Source organism: Platalea leucorodia (genome assembly GCF_965183815.1).
Source record: "Platalea leucorodia genome assembly, chromosome: 5".
Taxonomy (NCBI): Eukaryota; Metazoa; Chordata; class Aves; order Pelecaniformes; family Threskiornithidae; genus Platalea; species Platalea leucorodia.
In genome coordinates, this window is record NC_138827.1 from 73090064 (window position 1) to 73116789 (window position 26726).

Sequence of the window (26726 nt, forward strand, 5' to 3'; positions counted from 1 at the left end):
AGACAGTAACGACAGAGAAGGAGATAAAAAATTACAGCGTCAAGCAAGAGTATTGCAAAATACATTACCAATTATAAGAACATGAAAACTACAAAAACACATATTCTCGTTTGGGCACAAATCTGGCATGAAACTTAAACACAACTTCAGATTAAGTCATAGCCTCATTATAAATACAACTAAATACCTCATTTTATCGGAGTCCCAGAGAGGAGCACTTTCATACTACAATTAGAAGAACGCTGGATGCAAACTTGTCAGAAAGAACTAGAAAGCAAAAAATCCTATCAGAAACGGAACTGAGGAACTGCTAGGTGCAAGTGTCAGATGCCTAAAGGTCTGGGGACCTGCTAGTCTATGCTTGGTTAGCACCTGGCACAGTATGAGTCTGGGTCACACTCAAGGTTCACAACCCAAGTAAATAATAAAAGTCAAGCTGCTTAGAATGAGATTGTTTTAAAAGGCTGAATGAGTACCTTGTGGGGGGAGAGACTTTTTTAAACTATGAACTGTATAAAAACATAAGTATGAACTTGCAGAAGGTCAAAAGTACGTATGCATCGAAGAAGAAACGATAACATTTTTGTCAACTATTATAAAATATCCTGCATCTAACTGCTGCCAATTAGATTAAAAAAGCTTTGACTTTATCCCTCTTTAATCCAGTTATCTTTTCTTGCTTCTCTAGATTGACATGCAAACATACTGACAAACATCTTTGTCCACTAATGTTAAAAAAACAAAAAAAAATTTAAAAAGTCCCCCCCCCACCCCCAACCAACCAACCCTCCCATGAATTTCAGTGAGAAAGTATTTCAGCTCTGAAGTTTTCCATTGGTGTAGACTTCACAACCATGTTTTGAAGTTTCAGCCGTGCTGCTAATGAAACAACACGCTATTCAATAATGGCAGCAGAATCTGTATCATTTATCTAATAGGGAAGCATTTGACTAATTCCTCAAGACCCCAGAAAACGACTCTTTTCTCCTTCATGCACATGGTATTCTGAGTGTCTCTGCAATTTTTTGTTTTGCACATATCTTCATCAATTCTCTTTCCAAAGCAGTTTCTACATTCACTTCTCGTATCACAGTCTCCCCCCCTTTTTCCTAGTAGTCATTGAGCATGCACAGAAGAGGTTTCTAAACAGTCAGAAGTGGGGCACAGACTAACATCCAAGCTTACAGTAAATCTTATTTTGACACTGTCAACCACAGAAATGTTTCCAGACTTGTACCCCAAGTCTTATTTTGTTAAAAAATTGTGACATTTCATACTTGTTCCTTTTTTTTTTAAGGAAAATATATAGCTACTCACACTTTTATTTAAATAGAATACATTTTTCTTTTTAAAAAACTCACCCTGGCAAGGGGGTCTATTATTTACAAAAAAAAGACATTACAGGTTAAAAATATTCGTCATTCTGTAGTCCTCAAGATATTTTTATTACTCAAGGTTTCAAGGAAAAGTTGTGTGCTGGAGAAACACAAGCTTGCAATGAATGAGTATGGAGAACAGTATTTTTGCCACAAACAAATATGCACTAGTGATCTTAAAGTACAATGTGCATTAAACCTTATTCACACACAAAACAATTCATGCTCTTCATGTGAGCAGTATTGTGAAAAATAAGATGGAAGAAGTTAGATAGGAAAACATTCTTGTATAATAAAAATATGTTAGAATGGGACTTATCTATAGATTTAATTTAAAGCTTTGCTTTAAAACAAACTTTATTTAAAAATCTTCTTTTGCTTTATCTAAAAATTAGCCTTTCTATAAAAACCATTCCTTTAAAACTTTGCTTTAAAAAAATCAGGTTTATATTAGACAAAATATTAAATTATACAGGCACAATTAGTTAAGAGGGCTATAAGAACTCATATTATAACCCTTCATTTTCCAGTGACTTGCAATATGGTCATAAGATTCTGTGTCTACAGACAACCATATGAAAATTCAACTTTAATTTAAAAAATAAAATAAATTAAAAAAAAAATCTGTCAGACCATATTTGACCTGTAAAAGAACTTAGTTTCCAACTGGCTTAAGTACATGCCCGTCTTTTATTTATCCTGGGAAATATGCACATACATTAAAAAAAAAACCAAAATATTTTTTTAACAAGAGGTTTATGATGACAGCTTTTATATTTCCTTCAGATACTATGTATTAAAATAAAACATTTCAAAGTCCACCTTTATCTCAATCCAAACCAGTGACCTTTGACACTTCAGAAAATGAATCAAGAATGGTTTTGGTTTTTGTGGGCAAAATGCACAGATATGATGTTAAATGGCAGAGAGAGCAGGGTCTGGTCTTTTCTATGTTTTTCTTGTGTTCTGAAAGAACCATAGAATTTACAAAGACCTTGGAAGTAAGACAGATTATATAGTATACCAAATTGTAGATTTACAAACCAGAGCCCTGACTGTGCTGATGTTTAACTATATGCTTAACTTAATACAAATGAACAATTAATCTTGGATTTTAAAGCACAGAAACATCTGCAAGACTGGGGTTTATGTCTCCTAAACACATTAAATAAGCTGTCATCATAATAACTATTTAAAACAAACAAACAAACAAACAAACAAACAAACAAACCCCAAAACTAAACCAAAACACTATGGTCTTTTTTGCCATAAAATTACAGTAGTTAGAGCATCAGTGGCCAAACATAAATCACTATGGAATATAATTTTAATTCAACTAAATATTTTTAAACAAATATTTAAATACCTGTTTAAACAGATATTTGAACACCTGTTTAAACAGATATTTGAACTCTAATACATTTAGATGGATGCTGCTTTAGGTTTATTTAAATATTTTACTGAAAGTTTAAAAAGAAAGTTTCAACTATAGTACATAAAAATGTAACCAACAGTACACCCAATTAAAATCAAAAAAGCACAGAAACTCAAATTTAAGGTTGAAATTCTAGAACAACTCACTGCTATTTTTTGTATTATAACTTTTCCATCCTCCCACTAAGGAATGTGAAACTTGCCTATAAACTTAATCAATAAGCTATTTAAAAAGAAAAAAAAAAACAACCAAACAAAAAACCCCAACCCAAACCCTAAGCCTATATTTCTTTTCGAAGTTGAGGTTTCACTTTAGCCACCACCATTTGAACAGTGCCCTAGAGAGACATATTTCCTTACCAGCGTGGTCCATTATTGCTTGATGAGAGCCCACAGTGACTTTTTGTCCAAAATAACTGCTTTGGACATGGTTTCAGAAAAAAAGTCAATATAAAAACATGTACAATTATATTTCATTTCAAGAAAGCACTAAATTGATCTGAATTGTATCATACTGTATTAATTTTAATGCCACTCCATAGACAAGTATATATTATGTGTTGAAGGAGGTGTGCATATACACAAACACAAAATACATACACAGAATTCAGCCCAGATTAATGTATCTTCATTTAATTTCTAGCATAACAACCGAGTGATTTTTTGCACTTTAGAATTATGTGGAAAAATGAGAATAGGCACAATTAATTAATACAGCTTCTAATTTACCTTATTATAGTGCACTATTACGCACCAATAATACCATAAAAACAATATGATACTATTCAAGCTCATTTTTCTGATGTACAGGTGAAGCCTAGTAAATAGGATTCTAGGTGCTTTTTAACTCAAATACACAACTTTTGCAGCTTTACACAGTAGAACAGTGCAATACATTATGTCGCCATATTCCAGGAACTAGGGCCGAGTTTACAGTTGTACTTGTTTCACATAAGACTGGCTTTGCACTTTCTGCAGCTCTAGCACTTCAACTGCTTCATCTATGACCTCCTTTTGTTCCCTTTTCTTTTCCTCAATCTTCTTCCAGGTGCTGGCTATAAAAAAAAAAAGTTCTTTTGGTAGCTAGCTCTCACCTGGTAGAAGACGACAGTTTCGAAGTAACGGTACAGCAGAAGTTCTTCTAGAGGGTTGGTTCACAGTGCTAGGGTGACCCCGATCTCCACTTACTTCCCAGTTCCTGACTTTGGAAGAAGCCCGCTCTGGCTTCTTGGGAAGAGATTCCGATGTGACTTTCTGCCTCTTTTCAGGAACCCCTGTGACAACTGTTGAGTTCAGAAAGGTCCTTTTTGGTTTCCTCCTCACCTTTAATTTTTTAGCATCAGGCTTTTCTTTCTTAAGGTGCTTTCCTGCTGTAGTTTTCCTTGTCTGGCACCTATGGATGGAGAAAGCAGAAGATTTCTGGGCACGAGGACGAAGTTTCCTTCTCATCCCCTCTTTTTGCTGTTTTTTAGTTCTGGAAGTTTGTTTGCCTGCAGTTACTCTGTTTCCTCTCCTCCCAACAGTACATCTGACAGACATAGGTCCTGCAGCCTTTCTGGAAAAAACTGGTTCTTTATTAGTGCCTTCTTTTCTCTTCCATATTGCCTTTGGATTCTCCCTTTCTAACCGCTCACTCCTGATAGAGGTCAGAGGAGTTTTGGTAACTCTACTGTTAAATGGAGTTAATCTAACATCTCCTTCTACCGCAGACTGACGAGAGTTCAAAGGTGAAATGATCATGTGTTTAAAAGAGTTCTCAGAGTGACCAGATACCAGACAATCTGTTCTTTCTGTGGAAACAGAAGATCCATCTGCCTTTTGACTTGAGGCTGCATCATTCCCTTTACCTGGATCTGGCAGGAAAGATGCTGAAGATGAACTATAGAAGTCTGACCAATTGAGTGACTTTGATGGCGTGCCTTCTCTCTGTGCATCAGCTAGTCTCCTCATGTTTGCATCAAAGCTGAGACTTCTGAAAAGCTGTCGAACATGAGAGGGCTTTTTGGCCTTTTCTCCAACTGTACTCTTTGGAGGCATTTTCAGAATTCGATTTGTCAGTGGGTCATAATACTTAAAAGAACACTGTTTGTATTTATACCTCACAGAGTCCTTGCTATCTGTGGAGTTACGATTTTTCCTCATTTTGGGAAGATCTATAGATTTACCTTTACACTGTTTTATCTCTGGGCATGAAAGTACATACACCACTGTCTTGGGCTGTACAGGACTCATAATCTTGCTATAGGACTCAGGAAGTTTAAGGGCACATAGTCTAGTTTTCATGTTTGGAGTTTTTTCATTCTCCGGCCATGCGATGCTTGCTTTCTGATCAGCTGGATCAGATTCCCTTCTAGACATTTTTCTTTTTGCTACAGGGTAGTTCAACAGACTTGTTTGGGTGCCATGGCTGACTTTCACCACCTGGCATCTTGAAGCTAGGCGCCATGTCCTTTTCCTAGGCATTTTAAGAATTTGTGGGTTGCATAGTGTATCTGAGGCTAAAGATGGGTTATCAAAATCAGAGCCACCACTTAAAGCATCATTAAATTCTGGCAATGCTTTAACTGATGCACTTTCTGTTCTATTACCCTCAATAATATTGTTCTTTTTTTCATCCTTCTGCTGTTTTTTCTTCATTCTCTTCCCTGTACAGTTGGCTGAGGATTCACTGTCAAAGTAGCAGCGAAAACGACCTTCCCTGAAATCACGCACAAGTTCTTCAATTTTTATATCATCTTCATACATTATTTGAGACCAAGTCTTTCCCACAAAAGAAGGAGGCACATGAGGCAGAGCTGGAAGAACTGGTTCTTCGGTATGAACGACGACATCCTGTTTCACCGCTTTTATTTTCTCTACTGACTCACTTTTTAAAACAGAAGAGAGCTGTGTTCCATAGTCTTTATCTTGCAAACTTATTTGGACCTCTTTTAGGAATTCTATATCTTTTATAGCTGCCTTGGGTAAGTCTGTTCCTGCCTGAATAGGTGCATCACAGTCAAAACTCATTTCAGAACCCTCTAAATGAGTATGGTCCAGAAGTGATGAAAAAGTTAAACAGGGATTATTCTCTTCTTTGAAATAAATTTCTTCACATGTAGTTCCATGGCAGTATTTCAAAATAACATCTTCAATAGTTTTATCCACTGAACTTTCATCACCTCTGTTCATCTTCACGTTTTTGCATTTTGCTAATTGTGGGGATGTCCCAAGATCTAGGGAGCTGCTGACACCCACAGTATCCCTGAGATGGAAATCAGACACCAAAGTTTCATCCTGAGTTCGTAAACCATCTCGTTTTGAGAGAGATTGACCTGAGGTAATATATAAAGAATTGCTGTGTCTGCACATAGGATTCTGATGAGAAACTGAAAGGCGTTTTGGGTGAACTGGTGCCGGAGCAGGATTCAAGCCTGGGTTCAATAACACATCACTATGGCATACCTCCATTCCTGTTCTATCACACCCACTATGCAGAATCAGATTTGATGCTGCCAAACTGCTAACATTTTTTGCTGTTTTAGGATTAACAGAAGAACTATGGATTAAAGGACTGACAGAAAAACGCTGAGGTACAGGGCTCACAGCTGTAAACTGGCCTTCATGGCTATGATTTGCAATTTGAGCATCTTTCGGGGTATCCCCTTTCTCACTGCTACAAATGCCCATAGGCTGCTGGGATATTCTTACAACATGTTCCTGCCCTCTTTCTAGTTTTTGAATAAATGCTTGTGTTACAGAGGTTTCCTTTGTGCCCTCAGGAGACAGGCATGGAGCAGAAAAGCACGTTTCACCAACGGACTCCTGGTCTTTGCTGGAAATCTCCTGTCTGTCTCTGTTCCTTTTTTTCTCCATCTCTTCTGGGGACAGGCAAGCAATCCTAGCAGCCTCTGGAGCGACAGGGAGTGGCATGTCATCATAGGTTGGTCTAAAGGGGAGGGAAAAAAAACACCTTTTATAAATACTGTAAACATGCTTAAGATTTTTCAAACAATAGTGGGGTTTTGTAAAAACAACAAAAAAAGACTAATTACATAGAGTGTATCACACCTAATGAACAAACTCAAGTTACCAGCTCTGCTACTTAAGCAGAGATATTCCATTTTGAGAAAGGGTGGAGGGAGAAGGAGGAACGTTCCACAAAGCTAAAGATAACAATTTGGGCATTAGCGGGTTGCCCTTTTCATGCAACCAGCCATTGAATGGCCAAACATACATTATGATCGTTTTATAAATACAGCAAAGCAAGAAAAAGTAAAGATATTTCTTTTGTTTGAAGTTGTGAGCTTATAAAGAGGTTATTTCACTGGTAAAACTATCATTAATTAATATTGAGCTTTTGTAGAGAAATGGAATGTTATAATATGGCACAGTATACAAATACTATTGAGTATAAATGCCCCTTTCCCTACAAAATGTGTGTGCCTGATAGGAACTCTGCACATGTTGCCAAGGAATTCCGTGCTTACTGTTTCTCACAGACATACCACAGCTTCTGACTCACTTCTATAAGAAGCCAAGTTATGATTGTTCAGCCTCACTGTGACAACAGCAGATTTTTATATATTCTGTAACTGGCAGTTCTGTCTTTAGGACTGCCTCAAATACAAGTGTTTATGTCTTGCAGAATCAACAGAATAGACAGGTATGGATTATTTCTCTTATGCAACACAGGAACCCACAAGGCTTTAATGTGTAACAGCTGGGCAAATCCAATGAAAATAATTTTTAAAAAAGTAAATATAACTGAAGAGAGAATATTATGTTTCATTTTAAAGTTATAACCAGACCTTGTGAGACCCAAATGGATGCTTACTTTAACACATGGCAGACAGCCATGCACCTCTTACGGTGCATTCATCTGCTAACAGAAGTATTGTGAATAAATTTTATTGTACAGTAATTTCCTTGGTTATAAACATTCAGCTTCCACATTTATTGAAAGTTAAAAATCAATCAGGAGCCAATAGAATTAGCAACACTTAACAGTCAACAGGTGCACAGTCCTTGAAGGACTCAGACATTAGTTATTAATAAAGCCAGCTGATACCAAGCAAACTTGTAGCAAGTATTTCTAACTAGCTACTTCACACTGAAAAACAATCACAAGAGAACTTATCTGAATATAGCTATGTCTCAGCCTTTTACTGAGAGATGACAGCTAAAAGAAGAATTCTCAGCTTGGAAGAACTGTTTTATAGTTGAAAAAAAAAAAAAAAAAAAGAGAGGTTTGGCCAGTGTTTAAAAAAAAAGTTATTTAAAACTGACATTTGGACTCTACAGAGTTAACAAGATTTAGTCCAGAAAAGCATACTTCCTAGGATCACCACCAAATCAAACAAACAAAATTCCCCAACCCCTGCTACCAATAACTCACACTTGAAAGCACCTACTTCAAACCTCAGGACAGGGCTCACGATCCACCATTAAATTTTGCTCTCTCTCTCTCTCTGAGCCACTAACAATTAAGAAAACAGTTTTCCAGCCAGCTACATATTCATTTCATCACCATTTAATCTCCAATCACATTTGCCTTAGCATGCTTATAAACCTCATACAAGAACATGCCAAAAGCTGGGCTTTTGAGAGATAGCATGATAGATGCGACATGACAGATGGCACCAAGATGGATGATTCTCCTCTATTTACAAGGTCTGTTATCCTGTCAAAGAAGGAAATTAGGATGGGCTGATGTGATTTTGCTTGACTAAATCAGCAGTAACCATTACTCATCACTTCATTGTCTTCTAGATTCTTATGAACAGTTTGGTTATTCAGTTCTAGGGAAATTTAAGCAAATTTAAGCAAAGAAGTCTGTAAGCAGATCCTCTCTCTGCCCCTACTGATAATTGACAATCGCTACATTTGTTTTTTCCCAGTCCTTCTGAAACATCACACATTCTCCATGGCCTCTCAAAAATAATTACTAACAGCTCCCAAACTGTTTCACAGAGTACTAAGTATCACGAGTGCTGAAAACCCTATTTACTGAGGTCATGTGAGAAGAACTACAGAGCCACTAACAGTCATAAACAAAACAACTTTTGCATGCAAAATAGCATGGAAATGAAAGTTATCAGAAGACCAAGACCTACAAAGTATTTCACAGTGCAGGGACTGAAGCACTGTCCATCAAACAAAAAAAAGCCTTCCAAGGAAACACAAGGGCAGTCAAATGAACATCCTGTAGATCAAAGTCCCCTCCAATCACTGCAACTCATAACAAAAATCACACTGGCTACATAAAAAGCGATAAAGTACTGCATGCTATACATAAATGAAGTAACTTATATTTTACTTTGGCTATTAGCATATTATTCTTCATTCACTAAAGTGATGTACATATCAAATACTGACTGACAATACTTGAACTAATGGTGCAAGTTGTATTAACACACCTGCCCAAAAAAGATGTTTGTTATTACAGACTCACTACCTATGGCTCCATAGGTAAAGTTGAGTCCAAGTTTTTCTTGAGTCCAAACACTAAATGCCGAAAAATTCACGTTGCAAAATTTTACCTTTGTTTACTTTCCAGAAGTTAGAAGATAAAGGCCACCATGCCTATCTAACTTGTTATAATTTTATATAGTGTTCAAAAGCATGTACAAGACACGCACATGTTCCCGTATCTGTAAAAATGGTGTGTGGGGACAGTGTGTTCGTAGGAGTGAAGTATGTGTGAATGCATATACCCTTACATATTGTAATAATACACAATTTAAGTGAAAGTAAGGAAACTAAAGTGGTAGCTGTCATGGCTCAAGCATACCAGAAGCGGGAAACTTGCAGAAGACACGGCTGTCCTGGTCAAAGGAAACAGCAAAACAAAAACTGACAAAATTGAAATGCCAAATTATATTTTTCCTCCTTACTGTAAAGAATGTTTAATTGATACCTGCCACAGATCTTGGTTTTATTCCTGGTAATGCATGTGGAATACAACCATAGGCTGAAAGTCTGAAGAAAAAAATGCCACAACAGAACTTTTGTATTATAAATACTTACAGTTACAAAAGACTGGAAGGTGGTAAATACATTGCTGATGTCTAAAAACATAATGAAGTTATAGGCAGCAATGCAAAAAGTTTCATAGCAACTAAAAGTTTTAGAGCTGCACCTGGCAAGTTAGCTTACATAACAACAGTTAAAAGAGAATAAAATAGCTGGAAGACTATAAGATCTACCCACCATCAAGGTTTCTCAAAAGGAAAAGTTGCATTTCACTAATCTCTGGACCATGTGTTAGGCAGAGATAAAGGAGTAGATAAAGAAGAAAAGATTTACTACTTTGATACGCAAAAGGCTTTCATTAAGGTCCCTGAGAGTCTATTAAAAAGCTAAATAATCATTGGGGGAGGAAAACAACCCCAATCAAACACCAAGAACTGGTTGCTAATATCAGATGGGAGGGTTGAACAATCACTCATCATCACAAGAAAAATCGGAAGCAGAACACCCTCCAGATCAGGCTAAGTTTTATGACTTACTTGCCCCTTTCGAAATTTTTGAAGAGTAAAGTATTAAAATCTTCAGATGAGAAGGAAATGCTAAAAGGATCCTCTGAATAATTTAAATAAAGGAACACAATAGGGATGTTCAGTCAAATTTTGTTAAACAAGGGATAAAACTTACAATACACTTTGCATGACCCTAACAAGCCACATCGATTCAACACCAGCAGTATGACTACTCCCTGCTCAAGATGTATTATTTTAAAAGAAAATTAATTAAATTTTATGACACAACCTGCAATATTCCTTGTGTACTCCAAAAATATAACATCTTCCTCGAAGGTGTATCATTTTTTAGAATACAGTGGAATTCTGATTATCCAAGAAAAGGGAACAGAATTCATCAGAGTACAGATAAGGGCTATAGGACTGACTAAGCAAAAGGAGAAACCTCATATAATGAAACATTACAAAAAAGAGGATTCTTTCTATTACCATATGAACGCAATGTAATCAAATACAGATCAGATGATCAAACAATGCCTGTCAGCTGAACTGCTGTGCCCTACTGCTGCATGCATTCTTGGCCACCTAAGCTCTGAGATAAAGCACCTTTGTTCGAACTTCAAAATCTTACAGATCAGAACTAGACCTAAAGGGAAGGCCAAAGGCAGTAGATATAATCTTTTTAACTTTCCCACTTCAGAGTTCTTCCACCTTTGTGTGAAACACCTGGCATCTGGATACTGCTGGAAGACTAAATATAGGACTAAATGGATCTCGGTATTGATAAACTAGAGCAAATTCCTAGGCTTCTAGCTCACTTAACAGCCTATATCCAATTGTCAAATATTACTTATAAGCAAATGTCTCTGGGGTGGAGGGAATAGACCTAGAGTTCTATACAGTTAGGAACTTCTGACAGTTTTGCTACAAATTACCCCCAAAAGAGAGTGAAGATTTACTCTCTTAAATGCTCGATATTATTTCTTTACATAAAAAAACCTTCTACACCAAGACTCTGGAAGAAGGAATGATTTGTTGGTTTGTGGGTTTTTTACTGGGGGGAGGGGCAGAACATCAATATCCTTTGAAATTCAGTATAAAGCAAAAAGCTCTCCTGAAATTTTTCCTTTTTCCACATCACTACTAGGTATACTGGTTCTGCAAAACAAATCAAGTCTCACAAATATTTCTATAATCCTTTTAAATGACACTCTTAAAATCCCTTGTGTGAATTCAGCTAAATAGTAAAAACACGTATTTAAGAACTGAGTGAAACCGTGTATCAATCCAAGTGTTTTTATGTAAGAAAGAAGAGAATCTAACTCTTACCTCAAATGTCAGTTAAGAATGTGACGGTTTTTTTCAGTCATTTTTCAGAGCAGGATCGCAACATAAATCTATTCACATTTTCTTTTCCATCTTTGGAATCTTTTCCATCTTTCCTTCTTCCTCCAAACTCTGTCTAGATTTGGGATTACTCCTCCCCCTTCTCCCTCCAACTTCATCTAGATTTTGCACATTGTTTTTCTCATTCCATTCCTTCTTCCAACAACTTACAGGAACATGGGTAGCTTGTTTTTCCTACTTAGTAGGTTTCATTCACCAAAGGAATAACCTTGTATTAGCGACAGCTCAAGAGAGGGCTTTTTTCATTTGGGTGTTGCCCTAAAGTGCATCATATGTTCTCCATGGCAAAAAATCGTGGATGTTCTTAAGCTAGAAGGATTAAATCTATTTATTTAAGATGGAAGGATTAATTTATTTATTTGTAGTGATGTGTACATGTCCTGGGCTAATTTGTCATAGACATGCCTATTAACTTGTTCTGTCACATCCCTAATAATACCAATATGACTGCCTTCAGACAAAATACCCTTCTACTTCTGTGTCAGATCTACAGCAGAGTTGTATGTCAAGATACATTGTAGTGGGTTCAGACTGGGATTTTTGTCTGCCTTGAAGAACACAACAAACGAGGAATGAGATTTAATTTATTTCCCCTTCATCTACAGAGAAAAACTTACACACTGACCCTCTGTCCTGGTTTCAGCTGGGATAGAGTTAATTTTCTTCTTAGTAGCTGGTAGAGTGCTCTGTTTTGGATTTAGGATGAGAATAATGTTGATAAGATACTGATGTTTTGGTTCTTGCTGAGTAGAGTTTACACCAGTCAAGGACTTTTTAGCTTCTTGTGCTCTGCCAGGTGCATAAGAAGCTGGGAGGGAGCATAGCTAGGACAGCTGACCCAGACTGGCCAAAGGGCTATTCCATACCATATGACATCATGCTCAGTATATAAACTGAGGAGAGCTGGCCGGAGAGGAAGGGGCGATTGCTGTTCAGGAACGGGCTGGACATCGTCGGTGGGTGGTGAGAAATTGTGTCGTATATCACTTGCTTTATATTATTATTATTGTATTATATTATTATTATTACTACCATTCTATTTCATTTTACTTCAATTATTAAACTGTTATTATCTCAACCCACGAGTTTTTCTGACTTTCACCCTACCAATTTTCTCCCCTACCCCACGGGGGGCGGGGGGTGAGCGAGCGGCTGTGTGGTGCATAGTTGCTGGCTGGGGTTAAACCACGACAGTCCTTTTTGGCGCCCAACGTGGGGCAGAAAAGGTTTGAGATAATAACAGATCAATCAGAGTGTATTAAGGAATTTGTATCTGTTAACAGTTGGTCATAATATTGATTCATCTGCACCATGCTCTTGTTTCTGCAGTACGTGTTAAAGTTTGGTGCTGGGTGTTGCAGTTTGCTGTGCTCTGCCGTGATTAGTGGTGTTTTGCCTGGGAGATTTGTTATTAAAACACTGACCTTGAGCGCTATCTGGTATTTGGGTTCTGTACTGAAGCCATTACTGTACTGCGGGTACTACCTCATGGAGACAATTAGCAATTATACCTCTTCCTCTGAGAAGTTTTTTACGGAGGAAATACAGAATGGCACCTTCGCTGCCTTCTTCGATGATGTTTCCTCCTTCATTACAACAACTTTTTTCTATCTTGAACATCCTTGGGTAGTTAAGATATATCTATTGATAGTTCTTGGGAATATTGTTTCGGCTTTGTCTAAGGTTAATGAGCATTTTAAGAATATCATACAGAGATCTGCCCCAAGGCTGGAAAGTTATGAGTGGCAGGGGGTGTGGGAGAGCATGGGCAAATGCCTAGGACGGTGGGCCCCTCCAATGTTTTGGAATTTCACCCCTGAACAAGTGCAGAATCCTGAAAAATTAGTAGAACATTTAGAGAAAGTATGTTGTCATCTTGACAGTTCTAGGGAGACACAAATTACTACAATGTGCTGGGGCCTAGCCCATGCCTACCGAGCCCTATTCAACACTATTCAGAACCCTCAAGGGGAAGAGAAGGTCTCTGGATCTGACAACAAAACGACGGGCGCTGTGGTTATGCCAGCCCCAGCGACAAGCACTGCCGATACGCCAGCCCCTGTGACGGGCGCTGCGGTTATGCCAGCCCCAGCGACAAGCACTGCCGATACGCCAGCCCCTGTGACGGGCGCTGCGGTTATGCCAGCCCCAGCGACAGGCGCTGTGGCTATGCCAGCCCCAGCAACAGGCACTGCAGTTATACCGGTCCCGGTAACAGACGCTGTGGCTACACCAGAGAACCAATCTGTACCAGTATCAGTCGCCCCTATACAGAAGAAAAAATACACGAGAAAATCAACTCGTTTAGTAAGGGCTGATGATGAACCAGGGCCATCACAAGAACAGGAGGAGGAAGAGGCAGAACCCACAAATGAGATGGTAACAACCCGATCTCTGTCCCTGAGTGAGCTGCGAGATATGCGAAAGGATTTTAGTCGTCATCCAGGCGAGCACATCATCACTTGGCTGCTCCGATGCTGGGATAATGGGGCCAGTAGCCTGGAATTAGAGGGTAGGGAAGCCAAGCAGCTGGGATCCATTTCTAGGGAAGGGGGCATTGACAAAGCGATTGGAAAAGGGGCAAAAGTCCTCAGCCTCTGGAGGCGACTTCTGGCAGCTGTGAAGGAAAGGTATCCCTTCAAGGAAGATTTTCTATGTCAGCCAGGCAAGTGGACCACCATAGAGAGAGGTATCCAATACCTGAGAGAATTAGCCGTGCTAGAGGTGATGCATAATGACTTAAACAATGAGCAGTTATCCAAAGATCCAGATGAAGCCCAGTGCACACGATCCATGTGGCGGAAGCTTGTACGGGGCGCACCATCATCGTATGCAAACTCTCTGGCAGTAATGACCTGGAAAGATGAAGAGGCACCAACAGTGGAAGAAGTGGCTGGCCAACTCCGACAATACGAAGAAAGTCTCTCTTCCTCCCTACGGTCCTGCATCTCGGCTGTGGAGAAACTGCCTGATGTGATAGCTGAGAAATTATCCCGGGAGCTCCAGCGATTCAAAGAGGACATGTCCTACTCCTCACCTGTACGGACCAGTATCTCAGCCATCAGGAGTAAGCATCCCTCTCTTCAAGAGAGAAGATACAGTGAATACACACCACGGGCCACCCTGTGGTTTATTCTGCGTGACCATGGAGAGGACATGAGGAAGTGGGATGGAAAATCTACCTCGACCTTAGAGGCACGAGTACGTGAGTTGCAAGGAAAAACAATTACAAAAGGTGGTTCTTCCAGGAAAATTGCTGCTCCAGTTTCCAGTGAGCAGTTCCCCAGACAGGGTAGAAGGGCTGATTTTGCTTCCGATCTTAATACAGGGGTTTTTGATTCGCATTTACAAGAAGTGAGTAACGAACGCTATGACCAGGACTAGAGGGGCCCTGCCTCCAGCCAGGTGGAGGAAAGGGATAACCGGGTGTACTGGACTGTGTGGATTCGATGGCCTGGCACATCAGACCCACAGGAGTATAAGGCTTTAGTAGACACCGGTGCACAATGTACCCTAATGCCATCAAGCTATGAAGGGGCAGAAACCATCTGTATTTCTGGAGTGACAGGGGGATCCCAACAGCTGACTGTATTGGAGGCTGAAGTGAGCTTAACCGGGAAGGAGTGGCAGAAGCACCCCATTGTGACTGGCCCAGAGGCACCGTGCATCCTTGGCATAGACTACCTCAGGAGAGGGTATTTCAAAGACCCAAAAGGGTACCGGTGGGCTTTTGGTATAGCTGCCTTGGAGACAGAGGAAATTAAACAGCTGTCTACCCTGCCTGGTCTCTCGAAAGACCCTTCTGTTGTGGGGTTGCTGAGAGTCAAAGAACAACAAGTGCCAATCGCTACCACAACAGTGCACCGGCGGCAATATCGCACCAGTAGAGACTCCCTGATTCCCATCCATAAGCTGATTTGCCAACTGGAGAGCCAAGGAGTGATCAGCAAGACTCGCTCACCCTTTAACAGTCCCATATGGCCAGTGCGAAAGTCTAATGGAGAGTGGAGACTAACAGTAGACTATCGGGGCCTGAATGAAGTCACGCCGCCACTGAGTGCTGCCGTGCCGGACATGCTAGAACTTCAATATGAACTGGAATCAAAGGCAGCCAAGTGGTATGCCACAATTGACATCGCTAATGCGTTTTTCTCAATCCCTTTGGCGGCCGAGTGCAGGCCACAGTTTGCTTTCACTTGGAGGGGGGTCCAGTACACCTGGAATCGACTGCCCCAGGGGTGGAAACACAGCCCCACCATTTGCCATGGACTGATCCAGACTGCACTGGAACAGGGTGGGGCTCCGGAACATCTGCAATACATTGATGACATCATCGTGTGGGGTAACACAGCAGAAGAGGTTTTTGAGAAAGGGAAGCAAATAGTCCAAATCCTTCTGGAGGTTGGCTTTGCCATAAAACAAAGTAAGGTCAAGGGACCTGCACAGGAGATCCAGTTTTTAGGAATAAAATGGCAAGATGGGCGTCGTCAGATCCCAATGGATGTGATCAACAAAATCACAGCCATGTCCCCACCAACCAGCAAAAAGGAAACACAGGCTTTCTTGGGCGTTGTGGGTTTTTGGAGAATGCATATTCCAAATTACAGTCTCATCGTAAGTCCTCTCTATCAAGTGACCCGGAAGAAGAACGATTTCAAATGGGGCCCTGAGCAACGACAAGCCTTTGAACAAATTAAACAGGAGATAGTCCATGCAGTAGCCCTTGGGCCAGTCCGGGCAGGACAAGATATTAAAAATGTGCTCTACACTGCAGCCGGGGAGAATGGTCCTACCTGGAGCCTCTGGCAGAAAGCACCAGGGGAGATTCGAGGTCGACCCCTAGGGTTTTGGAGTCGGGGATACAGAGGATCCGAGGATGGCTATACTCCAACTGAAAAAGAGATATTAGCAGCCTATGAAGGGGTTCGAGCCGCTTCAGAAGTGGTTGGTACTGAAGCACAGCTCCTCTTGGCACCCCGACTGCCAGTGTTGGGCTGGATGTTCAAAGGGAGAGTCCCCTGTACACATCATGCAACTGATGCTACATGGAGTAAGTGGGTCGCACTGATTACACAACGGGCTCGAATAGGAAACCCCAGTCGCCCGGGAATCTTGGAAGTGATCATGGACTGGCCAGAAAGCAAAGATTTCCGAATATCACCAGAGGAGGAGGTGACGCGTGCTGAGGAGGCCCCGCCATATAATAAACTATCAGAAAATGAGAAGCAATATGCCCTGTTCACTGATGGGTCCTGTCGTCTTGTGGGGAAACATCGGAGGTGGAAAGCTGCTGTATGGAGTCCTGTACGACAAGTTGCAGAAACTGCTGAAGGAGAAGGTGAATCAAGTCAGTTTGCAGAGGTGAAAGCCATCCAGCTGGCTTTAGATATTGCCGAACGAGAAAAGTGGCCAATGCTCTATCTCTATACTGACTCATGGATGGTGGCAAATGCCCTGTGGGGATGGTTACAGCAATGGAAGCAGAGCAACTGGCAGCGCAGAGGCAAACCCATCTGGGCTGCTGCATTGTGGCAAGATATTGCTGCCCGGATAGAGAACCTGGTTGTAAAAGTACGTCATGTAGATGCTCACGTACCCAAGAGTCGGGCCACTGAAGAACATCAAAACAATCAGCAGGTGGATCAGGCTGCTAAGATTGAAGTGGCTCAAGTGGACCTGGACTGGCAACATAAGGGTGAACTATTTCTAGCTCGGTGGGCCCATGACACCTCAGGCCACCAAGGAAGAGATGCAACATATAGATGGGCTCGTGATCGAGGGGTGGACCTGACCATGGACACTATTGCACAGGTTATCCATGAATGCGAAACATGCGCTGCAATCAAGCAAGCCAAGCGGTTCAAGCCTCTCTGGTATGGAGGACGATGGCTGAAATATAAATATGGGGAGGCCTGGCAGATTGATTATATCACACTCCCACAAACCCGCCAAGGCAAGCGCCATGTGCTTACAATCGTGGAAGCAACCACTGGATGGCTGGAAACATATCCCGTGCCCCATGCCACCGCCCGGAACACTATCCTGGGCCTTGAAAAGCAAGTCCTATGGCGACATGGCACCCCAGAAAGAATTGAGTCAGATAACGGAACTCATTTCCGAAACAGCCTCATAGACACCTGGGCCAAAGAGCATGGCATTGAGTGGGTATATCACATCCCCTATCACGCACCAGCCTCCGGGAAAATCGAACGATACAATGGACTGTTAAAGACTACACTAAAAGCAATGGGTGGTGGGACATTCAAACACTGGGATACACATTTAGCAGAGGCCACTTGGTTAGTCAACACTAGGGGATCTGCCAATCGAGCTGGCCCTGCCCAGTCAAGACTTTTACGTACTGTAGAGGGGGATAAAGTCCCTGTAATCCACCTAAAAAATATGACAGGGAAGACGGTCTGGGTTACTCCTGCTTCAGGCAGAGGTAAGCCCATTCGTGGAATTGCTTTTGCTCAAGGACCTGGATGTACTTGGTGGGTGATGCAGGACGATGGGGAAGTCCGATGTGTACCTCAAGGGCATTTGATTTTGGGTGAAAATAGCCAATGAACTGAATTGTATAATGTTAGTTGCTATATAATACTGGATGTCATCACTACTATGGTTGCTATATGCTATATCAACAGCATACAGTAAGAATCACTCAAATTAATTAAGAATGAACTTTGAGGAAACCAAGCAAAGTACAGCGGTGATGGAACCAGAACTGGCTTCAGCATGCAACAATCTAACACCACACACCATCTCTCCTGCCCTGAAAGACTGTTATGACAGATGAAGCCCAAAGTCACGGACTAAATGAACTCAATGGACATTATGTGGACATTTGTGGATGTTTATGGACATTTTACAGACATTTTACAGGAGTGGTCCATAGAATAAGTGGGGTGGTGGTTAATGAGGATGTATTGGATAATGTGGGACCTGAGCATGACGTAAATGGTATGGAATAAGGGGTGGATACTGTCCTGGTTTCAGCTGGGATAGAGTTAATTTTCTTCTTAGTAGCTGGTAGAGTGCTCTGTTTTGGATTTAGGATGAGAATAATGTTGATAAGATACTGATGTTTTGGTTCTTGCTGAGTAGAGTTTACACCAGTCAAGGACTTTTTAGCTTCTTGTGCTCTGCCAGGTGCATAAGAAGCTGGGAGGGAGCATAGCTAGGACAGCTGACCCAGACTGGCCAAAGGGCTATTCCATACCATATGACATCATGCTCAGTATATAAACTGAGGAGAGCTGGCCGGAGAGGAAGGGGCGATTGCTGTTCAGGAACGGGCTGGACATCGTCGGTGGGTGGTGAGAAATTGTGTCGTATATCACTTGCTTTATATTATTATTATTGTATTATATTATTATTATTACTACCATTCTATTTCATTTTACTTCAATTATTAAACTGTTATTATCTCAACCCACGAGTTTTTCTGACTTTCACCCTACCAATTTTCTCCCCTACCCCACGGGGGGCGGGGGGTGAGCGAGCGGCTGTGTGGTGCATAGTTGCTGGCTGGGGTTAAACCACGACACCCTCTTATCACTCTTAAACATGCACATGATAAAGAAAGAGAACACTTTTCAAAATCTGAGCATTAATGAATTGGCCAATTAATGTAACTCATGTAAGTATTAACTGAATGTGTGAACAGCAAGGATATTGAAAAAATAAACATATAAATATTCACCAGACATTATCCACAAACACCAAACCAAAATTATGAACTCTTTCAAAACATACCATAAAATATGCTGCTAAATATATATATATAAAACCTAGAATTATAAGAATTATAATATATATATATATATAAAGCCCAGATTATAAGAATTTGTAAATGCATGTCAGACTGTACAGTCTGCCATTATACCCGCTGATCCATATATTCCTTCTTTTTTCAGGTCTTCACATTTAATTGCTATCAATAGTGTTGTATCAAATCCTTAATTAGTGAAACAAAGTTTAAAAATGCAGAGACAACACAAAAGCAATATACTTGGACAATGTTTATATAAATACGCTCCTTTCTAAATTGTCTTCAGTGTGAAAGTTTCACCTCAAATGGGGAAAATTTACTGCTCAGCAGTGGAACAGAAATAAGAACTTGTAATACATGCATTCTACCAACACATATTTAAAAAAAAAAAAAAGCCAGCTGTATTATACCTGTTGTCATGGTATCTGTGGGGATGATGCTGTAAAACATCTTGCAGAAAACGCTCCATCAAGCTACTGGTACCCATACGATTTCTACAGTAAGTGGTAAAATGTCTATGCTGGGAGCTGAAAACATGCTGGTAAAAGATAAAACAGATGACTAGTTTAATACTACTGTTAACACACTGGCCTGTTCCTAAAAATTACTTCCCAGATTAAACATTACACTGTTGCCCAGGTTAAACATTACACCATTGCTATGAAAATATTTAAATAAAAAGAAAAATATTCAGCCTTTTCTACTATAATGCCTTGATTCAATGAGATTTTTAAGCATGCTTAGGGAGTCTCAAATAATACTAAGATGTATTGAAACATCTTTCCGAGTTGCAACCTAAATTAGCAGCTCTGACAGCTGCTCACAAATCTCTTGTAACTAGTACAAATACTCTCAAAAATATCACAGCTGCTCACAAGTCTCTTGTAACGAGTACAAATACTCTAAATGTATCTATAAATGACTATTAAAATATTCTTGAACTTCACATGAGTAAGCATCCTATAATTCACTCAAATTAAAAAGAATTTTCATAAGCATAGAAGATTAAATAGGCTTCTACTTTCTAATTAAAAAAGTCTAAAAGACAGGAGACTGACAGAGTTAAAGAATGGAAAAGAAAATAGTAGATCAAATGTCTTCAGCCTTGATATCTAACATATTAACCCTAATACTTTACAATATATACAGATCTCAAGATTAAAGCCGCAGCAGTAAAGCTAGCGGATGCAATGCACAGCAGCATGCTACTTCAGAAAAGCAGACTACGGTAGCCATGCCACTCCACCAGCATCTTCTTAACAGGTCACAGATAAGAAGGGTATCTTCTTCTCAGTGCCTACATTGTGCAATTCACAGATTGATTATTTTTCATTCAGTAATGGTTGTTCAGTGTAGAGGCTGATACTTTATAAGCTGATAAAGCCTTTTGGTACTCCTTGCTATCTGTTACTGAATTATGCAGAAGCCTTCTCACCTGTTCCAGATTACTGTAGTGTACATGGCAACAGTTGCAGTACCCTTGTCTGTTCTGCACAGTGGATACTCCAGGCTGCGGATGTTCTTGCCCTCTTGTGTGTAAACTGAAAGAAGCAGGTAATATTACCAAGACATGTTGGGTTGTTTAATTTATGTTCTTATCATGGAAATTCTAAATATCTATCTTACTATAGAGTTGGAACAAACTTTCAAGATAAATGTTTCTATTTCAGAATTGTAATGGCAAGTAGGACTACATATTTTAAGGTATTCTCAAGCAAATTTCACTAGGTATTGCCAAGCAAATTTCACTAAAGAAAATTTTTCTTAAATGCAGAACAAAGGATAACAGGTTGAAGGCACAGCTAACACAAATGCCAGTTTCAGTTGGCTGAAATCTGAAAAGAACTGTCTCTCCAGAAAACAGCAGTCGTCTTTCTATTCTTCTGTTTTTTTTTAGTATTTTGAAATAAAAAAAAAATAGACCGAAGACAAAGAAATCTTGACACCCACACATTAGTTTTGGGCACTACAATGTGCCTTCCCCACAGTTTTTAATAGTATGTGGGTACAAGATAAAACAGACCTCTGTCATACACTTTATCTATATTGCATCACTATCAGCCATTACACAAGATAACAGATAAGGTTGAAAAACAGTTTCTTCCTGTTTTACTTTGTGTAAGCAGCAAGCTAGATGAGAGTTAGATCATCACCTAACTTACCTGCTACTGCTGTCCTGTCGTAGAGAGCCTTCAACACCATGTCTTTCGATTCCTATAGAAAAAAAAAAACAAAACACAACAAAAAACCCCACAAAACAGAATATCAAAGAGATGGAATAGAGTTTTACCTGCAATTAGTTACTTCTCTTACATTGCATGTCAAAACTACTATTTTAATGGAAGTTTAGTAAGTTCAAGAAAGCATGTAGAGAGAGACCCTTTTGTCCTCAAAGTTCCTCTAAGAGCTTCATAAAACAAGCTTTACTCTTTCATGGTTGAGGTGAGTGGGAATTTTTCTACTGATTTGTCTGGGATCAAGAATAGGCAATCTACATTTACACTGCTACATCTGTGATCACTGAGATAAAATGTAGCATGTCTTAAACAGCTTATTACAGGACAAGAAAACTACATCTACATGGAAACTCTGTGGATGATTCAGAAGTCACTTCTTCCATCTAAGCTCGGTAATGAAATTTAAGAAATCAAAGTATGCAATTGAAACTACAAGGTGAACTAATGCTTCTACTGTTAATTATTACATTAAAAAAAGAATAACTGTAACAAAAACATCTACTTTAAACTTCTCACCTTGTGCTGAAGAAGCAGAAGCTTCATCAGACGGTTTGATTCTGTCAAACATCTGTAAGTAAAAAATAACCGAGAATAACATTAAAAAACCCCACAGTAAAACCCATCCTCAAGTTCATCCTTCAGTCCAAGCTCCAAGCTGTTCAGAAGCACTACGTTGTTTCCGCTATAGACCAAGACTTGACTTAAATGAAGCTGCATTATAAAAATAAATTTCTGCTTTACTAGGTTACCTAATATTATATTTAACAATGCATAGTAGCTTTGATAGAAGGGGTTAACTTCTGGTCTAATTAACAAAGTCAAATACTATACTTACAAATACTGCTTAAACTTTGTTAGGTTATTAAGCAATAACCTTGTCAAATTCATTTAATTACTTAATTTCCTAAGTTGCCTTTACAATAAAGATGAAAGATATATGCTAATAAAAACCATACAAGACCTAGACCACGTAAAATAATTATCCAGGCTGGAAAAGTAATCCTTATTGCTCAAAAGACCTGCATACCAATACTGAATCCCACAATTTTTAATTAAAATATGACTGCAGCAACATGCAGTTACATGCTTTAGGGTGCCCAAACACAAAGGGCTTCCGAGTTTCACACAGTCCTTTTACATTATGGAATGCAAACATAAAATCAGCTTTCTAGTACAAACCTTAGAGTCATCAACTTTCTTCATCCACCAAAGCTGACTCCAGACTAGCAAACAATAAATGCCGAACAGGAGGCCATTTGCAGTGCAGGACACTTATCTTTTCTCATCCCATCTGGCAACAATGAAGTTGAAGAGCCTTTTAAAATAGAGTTAATAATGCATGTTTTCCATGCCCTAAGGCATGTAAATTTTTCTGTACCACTTTGCAAACACATCAGTCGATAAAATGAATAAATCTCTTTTTGAAGTCTGCAGTACATCCTTCTTTTTTATTATGGACGTTGTTTTGACAGTCTTTCCTACATAAATGTTAACCGTTCCTTCTGGAATAACTTTGTTCCTTCTTTCTTCCTCATAGTCCCTACGCATTAAATTTTGTTGTCATTTTGGATGCTAGCACTCATGAAATTAAGTATACTTCTACAATAACAGAAAACAAATTCCTCGGTATTAACCATATTGAAATGAATCTATTTTGAGAATCATTCATGAACCTGATCAGAAAAACAATGTTTTATTTTGCTTATGTTACCTAAACTAGTTAGATATTGCAATAACACATTAACTGGAAATTTCAGAGTAGGGTGCACGTTCAAAGCATTTTATAAATTAATCATTATATACTCAATGAAGTATTATCATTAGCATTACAGACAGGAAAACAGAAAGGCCACAATAATTTGCACAATCACTGTCACCAGCGTCACAGTGAAAGTATCACATCCTGTCTCAAAACTCAGGACTTAGCAGTTCTTAGATCTGCTCTTGGCTTACCATTTATGTAATTGTGGGGTGACAAACTTAAAGTTTCAAATCAACCACTTTTACTTCTTATCCTTTATAAACTGTTTTTACAAGAATTATTCCTTCCCTTCTCCTTTCCTGTTCTCACATATGTAGAAAAGATGCTCCTATATGAGGCTACATACCATCAGGCTTGACAGATGTGTGGTTTGTTGTTTGTTTTCTTTAAACTTGTTTTGCTCTTTCCCTGACTATGTACTGCTCATTATAAAATAGCAGGGCTGTTATAGCAGTTATGGTCAGAAGGAATGTCTTGATATCTCAACTCAACTCAACAAAAAAACCCAAACCAAAACAAACAAACAAAAAAAAACCCAACCCACAAACCAAAACCAAACCACCAACAAACAACCCAACCAAAACACCAGACTTGTTCTCCTTCCCATAGTGTATAAATTCCTGTAATAATATTAAAAACAAACAAAAAACAAACAAACAAACAAAAAAAAAAAAACAAGAAAACAACCCAGCTGTTCTTATAAACCTTCTCATCAGGTGACTGAGAAAAGCTTTCTTGATAGATTAACTTATCTCAGTCAGTTCCTGTTCAGTGTCCTATACACAGCTGGGATCCAAAACAAGTGAAGGAAAAACCCACAAGATTGTCTTTCATTAATTATGCTTTATGGAAAGTAACTTGTTCCACATGCTCGAAGTCAACTTACCAATTTTTTAAGGTCTTACTATATTTATATCTCTATGCAGATATTCTTAAGGTAAAGCTACAAACGTGGAGTGCAACAAGAGCGTAGTAGCCACAGAGGAGGCTACCCCACTGACAGTCAGCAGGGGACACCACAACAACTCATCCCCATCCGCTGTCCCAAAACTGGATTAAAGCACCTCAATATACAAATACTTAGTTTCATCTCAGAGACGCCAGGCAGTGGCAACCGCAGTATGTTGGAGGATAACTACTACAAGGGTTCATTACTTCCTTATTTCAAGCAATAATTTCAACGGTGGTGCGCTACTGAGAGTTCACTCACCTGCAAGTACAATTCTGCAAGTTACACCCCCAGGTCGAGACACGGACTGACGCACATTTAAACCGAACTAGGAGCGCAGTAACTTTAAACAGCACGAGAGCATGAAAATAACTACACTGAATTATGCCTGTCTGGATCTCTTCGTCATCTTTCTATAGTTTGAGGGGATTCGATGGACCAGATAGTCTCACTAGAGGAAGGGCGTATTAGGTAAAACTTGCAAAAGCCTGGCTATTAGTAATGGACAGAAAAACATCAGAGGAAGACCTTTCAGACATACTTAGGTACAAAGCTGACAACAGAGGAAAACCTATTCTCTTTATTTCAGTGTTTTATGAGAACACTAGTGTACAGGACAAAGAAAAAAATCTGACCTCAAACTACATACAGCTTGCTTACCACATGAAGTCAAGATCAAATCACAGGCTAGTAACGTAAAGGAAATCTACTACGCAGATGCTTTATTTATGTTGCCAAAATCTGGGGAGCCTAACTGCAATCCTTACTTTACCAAAACAGGGACTACAGCTGAGAGGGGCAAGGGCCCGCTCTACTTTGAGGGAGCTCCGCCACGGAGAGCCGAGGCGCCCGCCCCTGCTGACGGGGATCCCCGCCGCCGAGGGGGCTGAGGGGACGCTGGCGGCACCCGCACGCGTTAACGCCCGCCCGCGCGCGCGCAGGGGGCTCGCTGAGCAGCGCGCGGACACCGCCCCAACGGCCCTAACAGCCCCTCCCGTTCCCAGCCGGCCCCCTTCGCCCGGCCCGGCCCGGCCCGGCCCGGCCCGGCGGCGCGCACTGGCGCGCATTCCCGCTGCTCCCGGCACCGCCTCACCTCCATCGCTTCCCCGTCAGCTCTTCCGTGCCACGCTGGGGTCAAGGGACGCCATCCTTTGCTTCCTGCTCCGGGTCGGCGCGGTGCGGGCGGAGCAGAGGGCTGGGCTGCGGGAGGGGAGGGGAGGGAACAGCAGATCCCGCCCAGGCCTGCGGGGCTGCGCCGGCGTTCTCTGCCCGCCTTCGGGCACCCCCTGCTGCCTATGGTCGCCCTCCGCCCGCTCGGGCTCCTGCGCGCCTCTCTCCCGGGCCGGCCACGTCTGCGCTGCCGGGCGAGGCGTACCGCCGCGCCCGCGGGAGCTTCCCGCCCCTGCGCCGCCGTTTCCCTGCTCCCGGCGCCCTCGGCCCTGTGAAGGGTGGCAGCGGTCACTAGTAGGGGCTGCCCGAGTAAAGCGGAGCCGCCCCGCGCAGCCTGCCGCCCTTTCGGCTCGGGAGGTTTTCTTCCCCTGTGGCTGTGCTAACGCAGCTTGAACGGAGCCCGAAAAACCTTGGGTTTCTCCAGCCGAGGCGCTGGAAACCTGCTCCAACAAATCAGGGGTTTGCGTCTTTTTGTCAGCTCCAGTTGGGATTTTTCTGGTTTGGGAGGTAGCGTCTTTGATAAATTTTATTTCAACAACTCTGATAGTTGTTTTCTCCTTCAAAAGACATTATTTCATATGCTTGAAGGTGGACTATAGGTTTTATACTTTTTTTTTTCATTTTCTGTCATTAAAAATATCTTGCTTTTCATGGTGTACCTTGTTTAGGTAGATTTTATCAGAAAGTGAAAGGTCTTAGTTTGACTTTTTGATGGAGTTAATGCTAGATCTGGGTTTTGGTTTGGTTTGTTGTTTTGGGGTTTTTTTGGTTTTGTTTTTTTTTCCCCTCAGAGATGTGTTTAATAATACGACCTTAGATCAGGTTCTCTGGTTTTCAATGGTAGGTTTTTAATGTTCATCTGATCTCCCGTGGGAAACCAGCTATTGCGTATTTCGCTCATTGGGCTGAAGCAGCAGGATTTTTTAAGCAATCTGGGCAGGCACAAAGATAATCAACACCCTCATGTGTGAAGACAGGTGCGGATACAGACTTGGCTTGTGCAACAGGGGAAGAAAATCTTGAATGCACCATAATACGGAACATTTAAACAGAGGCTGCTGTAAAAAGATGCTGTTGTGTGATTATGAAACCATAGCTTAGAAATGTCCACCCACGCTGAACAAATAATTGAACACAAATTTCAAATGGAAGAACAG

General features: G+C 40.5%; 1 protein-coding gene across 4 annotated transcripts; it reads right to left on the minus strand.

Annotated features, from left to right (window-relative positions):
* Positions 1-1429: 1429 nt before the first annotated feature.
* Positions 1430-25575, minus strand: ZDBF2 (zinc finger DBF-type containing 2). Of its 4 annotated transcripts, XM_082312825.1 has the most exons (8): positions 25493-25568; positions 22868-22979; positions 22205-22256; positions 21614-21665; positions 20887-20992; positions 19862-19989; positions 3999-6738; positions 1430-3865 (listed from the first exon to the last, which is right to left on the minus strand). In XM_082312825.1, exons 2-8 carry the CDS (start codon positions 22889-22891, stop codon positions 3812-3814), a joined length of 3156 nt encoding a protein of 1051 aa, XP_082168951.1. In that variant the 5' UTR covers positions 22892-22979; positions 25493-25568; the 3' UTR covers positions 1430-3811. The 4 variants fall into 4 exon arrangements, with proteins under 4 accessions (XP_082168951.1, XP_082168949.1, XP_082168948.1 ...); XM_082312823.1 differs by having other exon boundaries at positions 1430-6738; positions 22868-23003; positions 25493-25575; XM_082312822.1 differs by having other exon boundaries at positions 1430-6738.
* Positions 25576-26726: the final 1151 nt, after the last annotated feature.